The sequence below is a fragment of the Camelina sativa genome, chromosome 8, assembly GCF_030686135.1.
Source record: "Camelina sativa cultivar CO46 ecotype springtype chromosome 8, ASM3068613v1".
NCBI lineage: Eukaryota > Viridiplantae > Streptophyta > Magnoliopsida > Brassicales > Brassicaceae > Camelina > Camelina sativa.
The window spans coordinates 27,636,993-27,649,030 of record NC_141887.1 but is presented as its reverse complement, the minus strand read 5'-3'; the positions used below and the strand labels follow the sequence as shown (position 1 = coordinate 27,649,030).

The following is a 12,038-nucleotide window of genomic DNA, read 5'->3' as shown; positions in this document are numbered from 1 at the left end:
ACCAACTCTCTTTTGGCAAACAAAATTAACAAAGTCATTTAACGTTTCCTTAAGATCAATCTCTGGTTGAAAAACGAATTATCTAACTCGAAAATACAAGCTACTCAGTTTTTAAACACCCTAATATAACCCAAAGATTTCTGACAAGAAGTCATATACAGAAACTCAAATCAGAGTCACAGACCAAAGCATAAGAACATTGTGGCAAGCTTCAATCTATGAATGCATATTTGGGCTCAGGGTTTGATGTATTCTCGAATGAAGTCTTGGATCTCGGCAGTTTCTCCAGTGAGTCCAGATGATTCAGCGACTGTGACTTTGTTGCAGCAATGCGAGAAGGAGAACACTTGTCCCTCGATTCCAATGGTGAAGTCATTGGCTATATCAGCTGTAGAGACTGCACTCCTTGATGCCCTCAGTTTCTCACTGCAAAAAAACTCATTAACCAGTGATCATGATGATTAGCTTCTATGCAGGAAGATTGGCTTATGTATAAGATAATTGTCAAGAAAACTGAGAATCTCACATTTCTTTCTCCATTTGCTTCCGGATGAACTCCTTCGTGTGTGCAGTGAGTTTATCGGTCTTGTTACAGCAAAGGAGGACTGGAATCTTGTTCTTGACAACATTCGCATTTGTCAAAATGTCATATAGGTACCTATCACCGTAACAAACCATTGCAATGCCTCAGTTTTCAAGATTGAGATGCAAAATACAACTCTTATGTGTGTGCATGTGTGGGAGAGAGAGAGGGTTTTGAAATTACTCTGAAGCTGCACGACAGTTTGGGAGGAACTCCAAGGCATCCACTACAAACACAATGGCAGCTGCTTGAGGCAAGAATTCTTCTAGCTTTGGTCGAAGCCGAGAGTGCCCAGGAACATCAACAAGATGAACAGGCTTGATTTTTCCTTTCTGTCACATAGAGCAATGGTAATGTGTTAGTCCGTCCATCACAATCAACAGCACATGTTGTTTAAGATAGGGCAAAGTAAGAATCTTTACCTTAGTGTTTTCAGAGTGAAGAACAAAAGTGCCTTCATTCGGTTCCATTGATGTTACAGTGCCCTGATGGGACGATCCATCCCGTAGCTGCCAATCAAAACAATTATCATGTTATAACTCCCCAACAATTACCTAGTCACTCACTGCTCGGACAATAGTGACTCGGTTACAAAAACAAACTACATCTGGAGGAAAGTCATAAACAATAGCCAAAACACTCACTTGGTAAAAGAGGACAGTCTTTCCACTTCCAGTCAGCCCAGAAAGGAGTACAGTGTTAGATTTGGTACGTGTGACCAAGCGAACTGCATACCCCATCAAGAACAACAAGTTTAGCAATAATAGTTTTTATTCTAATACACAAACCATCTAACACCGAACGAGCTGATACTCTGGCTTAATCAGAAACTAGCTGATACTCTGGCTTAATCAGAAACTAGCTGATACTCTGGCTTAATCAGAAACTAGCTGATACTCTGGCTTAATCAGAAACTAGCTGATACTCTGGCTTAATCAAAAGTCTACAATGGTCTCATGAGAACAGTAACCTCTTCAAATGTAAACAATAACAGGCTGATGAAAAACTATTGAAGACATTTAGAAGAACAGGATATATATGTCCTTATCAATGGCAAACGATATACCACCAGGGGAAGATGAGATCTTACATAAATATAGCTTAGGAAAGAATAAGAAACGATGAAGTGGTGTGTGATGTGAGACTAATACATACTGGATAAGAAGAGCAAGATGGTTGTAAAAAACAGAACACCAATCGCGGCATACAGCTGACTTGGTGGTATCTTCTGCAGATATTCAATTCCTTGATGCGACCACTGCTCCGCCAGAATTTTCAGATCTTCCAAGTTCTCCATATCGTTCTCTTAAGTTTCACTTCTTCTGCCAAGCTGTTAACATGTATCCAGATTCCAGAGTTGTAATTCATTTCTCTAAGACATAATTATAACCACTAGTATTGCGCAAATACATAGGAAGCAGAGAATATATCTTAAATCAAATCAGAACATCTCACACAGGTAAATATAAGAGCATAGGAAAGCTAAGATCATAAGATGTCTATGTCAATAGACTAAAACATCAATTTAGTTCACGAACAAGCCTCAGAAAGCGAACAGCCAAATCTACTCGACAAGACAAACCTTGGACCTATAAGAAATCAACAAAAGTGAACTAGAAAAGTGTGTTCTCCAACAAATACAACAAGTCTATGAGTTTAAAACTGCTTCCTGGAAAAAGAAAAAGGAAATCGGAACTTCCTAATCTTTTACAAACAATTATACCAGTCCTGGGTTCGCACATTATCTTATTCAGTCTTGAACTTTACTACATGCGCAGCACAATGACCATAATCATCATTTTCACATCTTGTGAACAAATGGTTTATCCCGATTTGAAACCAGTTTTACCAAGACCAATCCAACCCGTAGACCCATACAAGATCATCCAAATTTACGGAAAGAGAAATGCTAAACCCCTACATTGTCCCGCTGCTTCAACCAGATGTCAAAATTACAAACCGATTCCCAAAAAAAAATCCCAGAAAATGAGTATCGAGAAACTGAGAGCTATGAAAGCCATAGATCTATAATTAACTAAGAGACACACCGATGATGGGAGAGGAGGCGGAAGATAGATGCAACGACGGTGGAAGCGGAGAAGAACACGGCGACGATGATTTAGGGTTCAGATTCAATTTTTATATTATTTTAAAGTAAGTTACTGTCTCTTAAAAACAGCACAATTTATCCCAAAGAAATTAAATGGGCCGAGAAAAAGCCCATGTTAAATCATCTTAAAACAGCACAATTTATCTCAAAGAAATTAAATGGGTCGATAAAAAGCCCATGATAAATCATCCGACGTCGTATCAGCTGTATCTGCTGTTTCATTGCATCTTCTGGTTTGCTCCAACTCCGTTCTCTTCTATTCCCGCTCTTCTGCATCTCCGGCCGACGAACACAGATAACACTGAGTGAAAGAGAGAGTATGAGATTTAACTTCCAGGAGCCAGAGGATACGCCAGATTCACGGCGATCTCCGACGCCTAAAGAGCCGGTTCGGTGGGTTCCTCTCCAGAGCCACCCGGTTTTCGCTTCTCTTCCTTCCTCCCAAGATGAACTCGCGGCGTCGCAGCGGTTTCCGAGAAATTTCATGGCTTGGGATGGAGACTCACGACTATATTACTGGGATTCTAGAAGATATCTTCTACATCGATTATCGCTGCGCTTGGGTGAACCCGAACCATCCTCCGTCCTCGCCGCAGTCTCCTCCAAGGTCTTTTTCTTCTTTTTCTGTTTTTTCCGTTAATTCAGAGAAGTATTTAGAAGATGATTAATTGAAATGTAAACGGTTCTTTAGTGTGATTGTTGCTGACATTGTACTGACTTTGGTAAATTAGGTTTAAGAAGAGTTTGATTATGCACTAAAAAGAGCCTTAAACGATTTCGTACCAAAACCTATACTTTTCCCCTGCGATTGCTACATACATGAATTATAGTGATTTATCAAGTCCAATGTGTGATAGTGTCTTTTTTTTTATTATGGTATTTGCAATGAGATGGTACCAATAGCTGTTGGTGACTATCCTTCTAGTTTTAAGGATTTGAAAGAGTTGTTTTAGTTGTATCTTCTAAATTCGATTGGCCGGAGCTGCTAGAGAAAAATGTTCAAGAAATAATGTGATGGGTTGATCTGCTTTACTTTTACATAGCCTGTAAGGAATGTCCAAGGTTGTGCCAATTTTTGTGTTTGACTAAGTTTTGATAATACTGATTTTATAGGTGATGCAACCAGATCTCCAGCTGACATTTTCTGTTAACAAAATCTCCATCAATAAGTCTGGATCGGCTGTACTTCTTGCTGGCTCAGATGGGATATGTGTGATGTACCTATTTGGACGCGCTTCTTTGATAGAAGACAATGTCATTTGCAGGTAGTGGTTCACGTTGCCCAAAGAAGATGCTTCGATATTCTTTGTTATCTTGATTATGATGTTACCTGGATTAAATTAATGGCCTTCTGCTTTTACGTTATCGCTTTATAATCTGTGGTATGCAGGGTAGTTACTATTGGTTCAGAAATCTATACTAGTGGTGACTGTGCCATAAACTTGCTACAAGCATCGTGGCACCCTGACAGTGACACCCATTTAGGAATTCTATCCTCGGACGCAGTATTCAGGTAACAATCTTTTTCGGTTGATAATCAAGGTGGATGTACATGTCAATATATTGATGAATATCATTTTGGAAAGATGTGAGAGAAATTATGTAATATATTCAGTAACAAAGAAGTAGAATTTTAACTTCTGGCATGCAGTAACATACTATGTTGCCATCTGCTACAGTGTCACATTCTAAGGAGTCTAAATCATTCCACTTAATCCTATTTTAAGATCTTCTTGTCTTACTAAAAGTAATTTGCATGCTACACTTTTTGGTAGGCTTTTCGATCTGTCTTCAGATGCCGAGCTACCAGAGCAAGAATATTATCTGCAGCCTGGTGAGCCTGGAAGATCTAGAACAGCTTCATCAATATATCCTGCTGATTTCAGTTTTGGAGGAGATCATCTGTGGGACAGATTTACTGTAAGTTCAGTACAAATTTTTGCTTCACTTGTTTGAGAGATCTACTATTTTGTTTAGTTGTCTTGTTAGAGCCGAGTTACATGTTTATGTCTTGACTGAATCTTTCAATGTGCAGGTCTTTATATTATTCACCGATGGTTCAATTTACATCCTGTGCCCGGTTGTGCCATTTGGAAGGTAGGCAGATGATGGGTTTTTCTCCTTTCCATTCCTATCTAGCAGTAACTGGATAAGTTTCTTATTCCTTTAAGTTGTACCTGGTATGCTAAGTTTCCAAGATAGTTCAACATCCAATTTTCTTATTGGTTTCTTAGTTTCTGAACAAGATATGATTGATTCTCACTAAGCTGTTTTAGATCACAAATCCATGCTTGCTAACTCATTTGAAGTTTTTCAAGAATAAATTCAGTAATTTCTTTGATATATGGAATAGTTTCATGCTGACGCCTTGTATACAAATGCATTCTGCCGTGGACTATCCTCCCTCATGTCAAACTTTTAGTACTTTGCTTTGTCTCGTGTTTAACGGCCCTGGAGGTTGACTGTGATTGCCTTAATGTAAATTGCAACAGTGTTTACAAATGGGAATCAATAATGGAGATGTACAGTGATGCTAACATGTATGGGGTTAAGTCACCCAATTCAATAGCAGTTAGCAACTCCAGTCTGGCAATTGAATGGTTGGAAGGTACATTTCCAGATTTGACTGAACAAGGAACTAGAGGTGAAAATATATTGGTGGTGAAAGCTCATCCTTATGCTTTGCTTGACGCATCACTGGCTTTACAGGTAGAATTCCTCTGCTCTTGTGGGTTTGTTACGTGAGTTATTGAAGTGCTCCTCGTAGATTTTAGTTCTAGATTTGTGGTTTATAAGCCAGTGGTCCTCATCAAAGATTTATACCTTCCTGAACTTGATTCGGAATACACATGGGACAGAAAAATATGACACCTATCCACATGTTCCCTAAGTATTTTTTGTTTGTCTACTGCTTGCCTGGAATGCTGATCTCTTGTTTTCCTTGTGTACAGGGCCCTTTATATAAAGCATCTAGTGGTGACGGAGATGAAGATTTCGCTGTTCGGGAGACAGAATGTAAAGGCAGGGCAGTGAGTCTATTATATAATCTTGTCAGCAAAGATTCGGTTCTGGTAACTGCCTGGAGTGCTGGACAATTACAGGTTGATGCTCTGGTTGATGAAATCCAGCCAGTTTGGATATCTGGTAACTCATCTCGTCTTCGCATGAACTCCCACAACAAAATACAAGGAGTTGCTATGATTTGTGAGTCAAACATAGGTGAGCTACCAGTTGCAACTTCAAGTCTGCCGCTCGATCACACTGTTTGGTTAGGGCATCCGCCGCCACTGTTAAGACTTGCAATGGTTGATTTGGCTCTTCCCACAAAGCGTGAAGGTGGCTCTCTTGTTACCTTGTTTGCTGACTCCCTTTTGCCAGAACGAATATACTCCCTCCACGACGGTGGTATTGATTCAACAGTCTTACACTCTCTTCCCTTCACAAGTCAGGCCACTGGAAAAGATGAAGCGCTCAAAACGCCATCTGTTCACACTGTGTTAAGTACATGCCAAGAAGAATCCGCCGTATCTCCTCTGTTAGGTTTTGTGCCTCTGTCGGATTCGTTTGGGTATGCATGGATTATTGCGGTCTTATCCTCAGGAGAATGCATTGTGGCAGAGACGAAAACTTGGGATCTCTTGCTTCCAGTTCACGTCGGTACAGATAAGACAGTGTCTTCAAGCGCAATAGAGAAAAAAGAGCAAGATACCTCGTGCATCATTAGCAAGGAGCTCCTTGCAGGTCCCAAAATTAGAATTGCTCCCCATGCTTTACCTAATCAGCGTTCGACTCCAGTCAATTCTGTAGAAGGCCGATCAATTCTACTTGACTATGTCAAGCTTTTTCATGAAAACTACATCGAATATGCACACAAGGTGAGAAAGAGGTCATGTAAACCAAACGCAAAAGCATCACTGTGTTTTCTACATGATAACTAATGAGATCCCGTTGTGTCTTTGGCAGGTCTACTTTGAGCTGCAGCATCATGCTCCCAACCTGAAGAGAATAATCGATGACCAACACCAGCGGCTTGCTGAGGCAAATCAGAAAATATCAAAAGTTGAGAAAAACCAATCTTTGTTGGAGAAAAGGATTGACAAAGCAATTCAAAGACATGATTCTCTTGAGCAGCGTTTGCAGCGTCTCCGTAGCTTCCCTGGTACACACAAGAAACCTCTGACGAGAGCAGAACTGGATTTTAAGTCGGAGCTCGGTAAATGAAATATTCCCCATACATTTTGTCCTCGAGGGTTATGGCGCAACCCATTTCATCATCTTCTCTTTTCGTTTTAAATGCTGAATTGCAGATCAATTTGCGGGAGTTGAGGTGGATGCGCTTCAATCATCCATCGAAACACTGAGAGCAAGAGTGAAGAAGTCAGCTCAAAAGTCTCCCAAGGCAACAGCAGTTGCAGGTATTCAGAGAAAGCAATATTCAAAGAAAAACTTAATTCAAGATACACAAATGTCACAGCTTCAGTCCACACTCGCCAAACTATCCCTGATGAACAGCGATAACTCCAAGAAAGTCAAGATTGTGGAATCGGCGCTGAAGTCGCAAGAAAGCAGCATCATGTAGTCACTGTAACACTAGGATGAAAATTGTTATTTCCTGGACTTTCTAGATTCGGTTCAAATTTGAGTATAGTTGCTGCATTGATTTTCTAACTCTCTCCTTGTAAGTTTTGTCTGTTAATCAAGCTACGGTATTACTTTATTAACGTAACCGATTTGTCTCTGTAAACGGGCATTTCTGCAAACTATCCTAGGAACTCGTAAAACAAGAGTAGGTGAAGCTACTTATGTCGGAATCATTGAACCAGAAGAGATTTATGAAAGCATAATAAGGTAAACAAAAGTTATTTTTTTTCATATATACACAGGCTATAGATAGTGTAATGATAACTTTTATTGTCCAACGCTAGACCCAAAAGGAGAGCAAAAAGAAGAAATTAAATCTGAAAAATGCTGTTTGTCTATAGATAAAATCTGCTGGTCTCTTATGCTTTCAAGTAGCAGCGTCACGGCGCTTAACGATGATCGGGTACCGTTTCTGCGTTCTTGTAGTTGGAAAGAAAACCAGCTTGTCTTGCTCTGCAGGAACCCAACTGTTCAAAAAAAAATTATACAAACAAAATCAAATCAGTATTTAGTATTTTGAAATAGAAACAAAAGAGCTATAATCTTGAACGTAAGATGTACCTGAAGCCGGTCACTAGGCGGTGAAGGAAAACAGAGAGTGCAACCCTAGCCAGCTCGTAACCGGGGCACAGCCTTGGCCCTCCCCCAAACGGTGTAAACATATTAGAAGGGCTTGTAGTTACCGAGTTGCTCTGTTCCACAGAATTGCAATCGTTCAAATAACTCATAAATCAAGAATGCAAAGATACTTAAAAAAAACACCAAGTTCAAGAACGCGACAGGGCTTAAAATCAAAACCTGCCATCTCCAAGGGTTGAAAGTGCGAGCATCTTTGAAGTGGTTCGGGTCTAAATGAACCGCTCTAAAGGATGAGAAAACCTTCCACCCTTTCGGAATCTTATAACCTGATATTTTCAGTTATCAGAATGTAAGAACTTTCCTTGCATTTTCGATTTTTCATTTCTAAAAGTTATGATTCTTCTACCTTTGATCTCTACATCCGTCATTGCCCGTCTGAAAACACCACCGATGATGTTAGCTACTCGCAGCGTCTCGTTAACCACCTGAATCAAATAAAGTTTATAAGAGCCTAATGAGAAATGATTAGAAAGGATAAGACAAGAATACTAATAACTATAAGTAAAGTAGACTTACACATTGTGTGAATGGCATTGCCTTGTAATCACTCCATTCAAGACTATCTGAATCATTCTTCATTGCCCTGATCTTTTCATGCTCTTCCTGTTTTTTTCAACCAAGCAAAATACCAAAATCAACCAACAATATAAATAAACAAGGTTTAAAGAAGAATTAATTAAGTAACCGGTCTAACCGTCTTTGGACCGGTTGGTTATATTCAGAGTAAGCAACGACGCACTAATTAATGACTAAACTAATGAATATAGTACCATACTTAGAACAAAACTAGTGACATCAACAAATTATTAAAATAAAATAACAAAAGAACCAATTAAATTGGATGAGGGCTTGTCGGTTGCACCTAGCACAAACATATTTATGATAACACTTTTTATCTTTAATGTTAAAGAAAGATTTATTGGGGGGTATATTCAGACAAGTAAGATAAAAAAAAATGAAGAAGTTGTTGGCAAACAAACAAAAAAAAAGTGAGAGAAGAAGAAGATGAGGTTTGGTAAAAGTGTGATTATGCATGCGGTTTAGGAGACAAACTAGTCAAATCTGTGAGACTGTAACTCCTGATTTCAACAACAATTTTACATTTTCCTTATTAGAGTTAAAAAGTATAAAACAGAGGTGATGATATTGTCTAGGTTCGAGAATGACTACTTTGACTTTTACGGTCATGTTAATAAACCTTTTGCCTGTTTTTAACTTTTGTTTGTTTCTTGTTTTCTATTTACACTTTTTCAGTTTTCACCTTCAAAGCACTTTAATAATAATTGCTTAATCTAGATATCGAAACTAGATGAAAACTTACACATCTTTCTTTCAAAATTAAAATGATTTGTCATGACTACCCTATGGTACTCAAATAACTGAAAATCCTAAAATTCAATCTAGACTAATCAAAATAATGATTAGTTCTTGTTAGAGTTTTTCCTCTCACGGGTTCTAAATTATATTACATCTAACTGTAAATTGAAGGACATGTAACATAGTACACCACCTATATTTTTTCTAATCTACTATTTGTTGACGGACAAAAAAAAAACATCAACCGAACTTTTGAAACAAGTTTAATATATGCAATACATAATTTGAAATAGTTAATAATAGCTCACTACTAGATCGTCTTACCCGGCTAATGTCGCCTATTTTAATTTTCTTGATACCTAACCATTAATTAACCAAGATTGAAGACTATATTCTAAGCAAAAAAAAATAAGCCATCATTTCGTCATTTTTTCTTTGTCTATATTAGAACCAGCCGACTAGATTGTACTGTTGCTAACTTGATATGTAAACTAGTAGTTCAATGTGGAGAGAAGACAACAAACCGTAGAGAAAACCTAAGCCGTTCATTGATGTCATGTGTATGTGTGTTGTGTCATTTTTCTCATAAAAGAAACCGAAAATGATGATAATAATAGTAATATATTTTTAATATTTTATAAATGCAAAAAAAAATCTAGACACCCGTGTGAATTGTGAATGATGGAGAAATGTTTAGAGGCCAACATGCACATATCATTATGCTCCCATTTTGTAGTATCTGTCCCTTTTCTTATTTCCTTCTTTTTCTTTCACCTTCTATTTCACTTTTTCCCCAACTACTTCTTCCCATCTCTTAAATTACGTAAGAAAATGATACAAACTTAACTCGGAACTATATATAGTCCCACAAGAAAAAGAAAAATTAGTTGATATCAACACATCAACGTGTTCTAATCCATTTTTCATACTTTTGGTTAAAAAAATTCTACCAAAAAAAGATAAAAGAAAAGATATTTAGTTTCTTAAGTTTAGAGACCAAACCCTTTTTCATCATACCCTTAAACCCAAAATAAGGCAGCATAATAAAACATGCGCCGGTGGTCCTAAAAGATTTGGTTTGCATGCAGTGTAGTGAATTACTGAATAGATCGAATCTTAAAACTTTTTTTTTTCTATTTTCCAAAACACTAAATCTCGATGATTCGCAATCAAACCAACCACATAACACCTAAATTTCCATTCATACGTGTCGTGGTTTTGATTCGCTCTAAAGGTTTTTTTTTCTTTTAAAATGAATACGAATCATGTGTATAATTAAGTAGAGAGATTATTTACTAAAAATAGGGAATTATATATATATATATATACCTTGAGTTGAGCAAGAGCTAGAGGAGTCTCGGTAAGAAACTTAACGGCGAGAGTCATGAGTGTGGACGTTGTTTCATAACCGGCAACGAGTAGAGCCAGCAAGAAATCGACAATCTCTTCATCGGAAAAGCCATCATCCGCCGCAAGCAACGCCGCGAGCATATCTTTTTTTCTCTCCGTCCCTTCTTCCTCCTCGTCCCTCCTCTTCATCACCACCACCGTCAACGCCTCCGCCACTTTCATCCGCGCCTATAATAAACACACACACATATTAGAATATAGTATAGTTAAAAAGATGATTTAAATTAAGAAGAAATATATAGTACTAATAATACTTGGATGGCTTTGCGGTAAGTGGTAGACAAGAGAGGGAGAGGAAGAGAGAAGAAGCCTTCGATGACAAGAAGATACTCTTTCCTTAAACTCTCACTCCACTCCCCTGGATCAAAGCTCATCAACTGCTTCACCGTTAGCTCGAACGTTATCTGCATCATAACACATTTAAATAAATACACGTCTCTCTATGCATGCGGTGACTCGTCCTCTGACTCACTGAGTCACGAACTCGGTCCGGTTATAACATTGATGAATAAACTAATGTTTTTTTTGGTAGTCAAGTTTTTTATTTTGTTGGTTATATACCTTTTTGGCTTCTTCCATGAGGAGAACACGAGAAGACCAAGAATCAAGATTAAACCGGACTAACCGGTCGATATCAAGCATGAGATGGTCTTTGATGATCGAAGAATTAGCGAAGCTCATGGTAAGAGAGTGCATACGTTTATGCAAAGAACCTTTCATAAGAAGCAAAGAGTGTTTCCCCAAAAGATTACATATGGAAGCAGGGTACGAACACTCGAAAAGCTTCCCTTCGTTCTGAAGCACGAACCGGTTCGTCTCCGGGTCAGTTGAGAAAACCGTCGGTTCACCGAAAAGATGCGTCATAAAAACCGAACCGTACCGAGCCACCCTCTCGTCGATGAAAGGCTCAGGGTTCTCTGTTTTGTAAGCTCCGATCAGCTGCAGAGTCTCTCCTATAAAAGGAAGCCCGAGGCTTCCCGGAGGAAGACCCATCCGACGGTAACGTGTACGACGGATGAGGAGGAGGAAAGCGGCGGCGATGGAGGAGAGGAGGAGGAGGAAGGCGGTGAAGGCCATTTGGAGAAGATGGATGAGAGAAGAAGGAGAGGATGAGGGAGAGAGAGAGAGAGAGTATTAATGGGAGAGAGAGTGGGCACACGGGGGGGTTTCTGAATAAAGTAGGACCTTTCATCATTTATACTCTTTTGCATTCTTCTTCTTCTATATTTTTATTCCTTTTTATTTATTATTTTTATAAATAAATAGTACTAGTTTTCTTGTAAAGATTAAAAAGAAAAAAAATTAATAATAGTTTTTCTAAATCTGTAAGATTTAGTA

General features: G+C 38.5%; 3 protein-coding genes across 3 annotated transcripts; 1 reads left to right on the top strand and 2 right to left on the bottom strand.

Moving 5' to 3' along the window:
- Positions 1-25: 25 nt before the first annotated feature.
- LOC104708546 (uncharacterized) lies at positions 26-2,765 on the bottom strand. The gene is made up of 7 exons (XM_010425143.3): positions 2,632-2,765; positions 1,739-1,913; positions 1,228-1,310; positions 1,006-1,092; positions 767-915; positions 527-658; positions 26-426 (listed from the first exon to the last, which is right to left on the bottom strand). The coding sequence occupies exons 2-7, from the start codon at positions 1,878-1,880 to the stop codon at positions 237-239; spliced, it is 783 nt and encodes a 260-aa protein (XP_010423445.1). The 5' UTR covers positions 1,881-1,913; positions 2,632-2,765; the 3' UTR covers positions 26-236.
- An 84-nt stretch (positions 2,766-2,849) lies between these two features.
- On the top strand, positions 2,850-7,437 carry LOC104708545 (nuclear pore complex protein NUP88). The gene is made up of 9 exons (XM_010425142.3): positions 2,850-3,300; positions 3,807-3,958; positions 4,084-4,206; positions 4,469-4,613; positions 4,729-4,790; positions 5,186-5,402; positions 5,645-6,568; positions 6,657-6,906; positions 7,001-7,437. Exons 1-9 carry the CDS (start codon positions 3,013-3,015, stop codon positions 7,270-7,272), a joined length of 2,433 nt encoding a protein of 810 aa, XP_010423444.1. The 5' UTR covers positions 2,850-3,012; the 3' UTR covers positions 7,273-7,437.
- Positions 7,438-7,507: 70 nt separating this feature from the next.
- On the bottom strand, positions 7,508-11,911 carry LOC104708544 (3beta,22alpha-dihydroxysteroid 3-dehydrogenase-like). Its single transcript, XM_010425141.3, has 8 exons — positions 11,262-11,911; positions 10,955-11,104; positions 10,620-10,868; positions 8,490-8,576; positions 8,320-8,398; positions 8,133-8,239; positions 7,896-8,026; positions 7,508-7,801 (listed from the first exon to the last, which is right to left on the bottom strand). The coding sequence occupies exons 1-8, from the start codon at positions 11,775-11,777 to the stop codon at positions 7,702-7,704; spliced, it is 1,419 nt and encodes a 472-aa protein (XP_010423443.1). The 5' UTR covers positions 11,778-11,911; the 3' UTR covers positions 7,508-7,701.
- Positions 11,912-12,038: the final 127 nt, after the last annotated feature.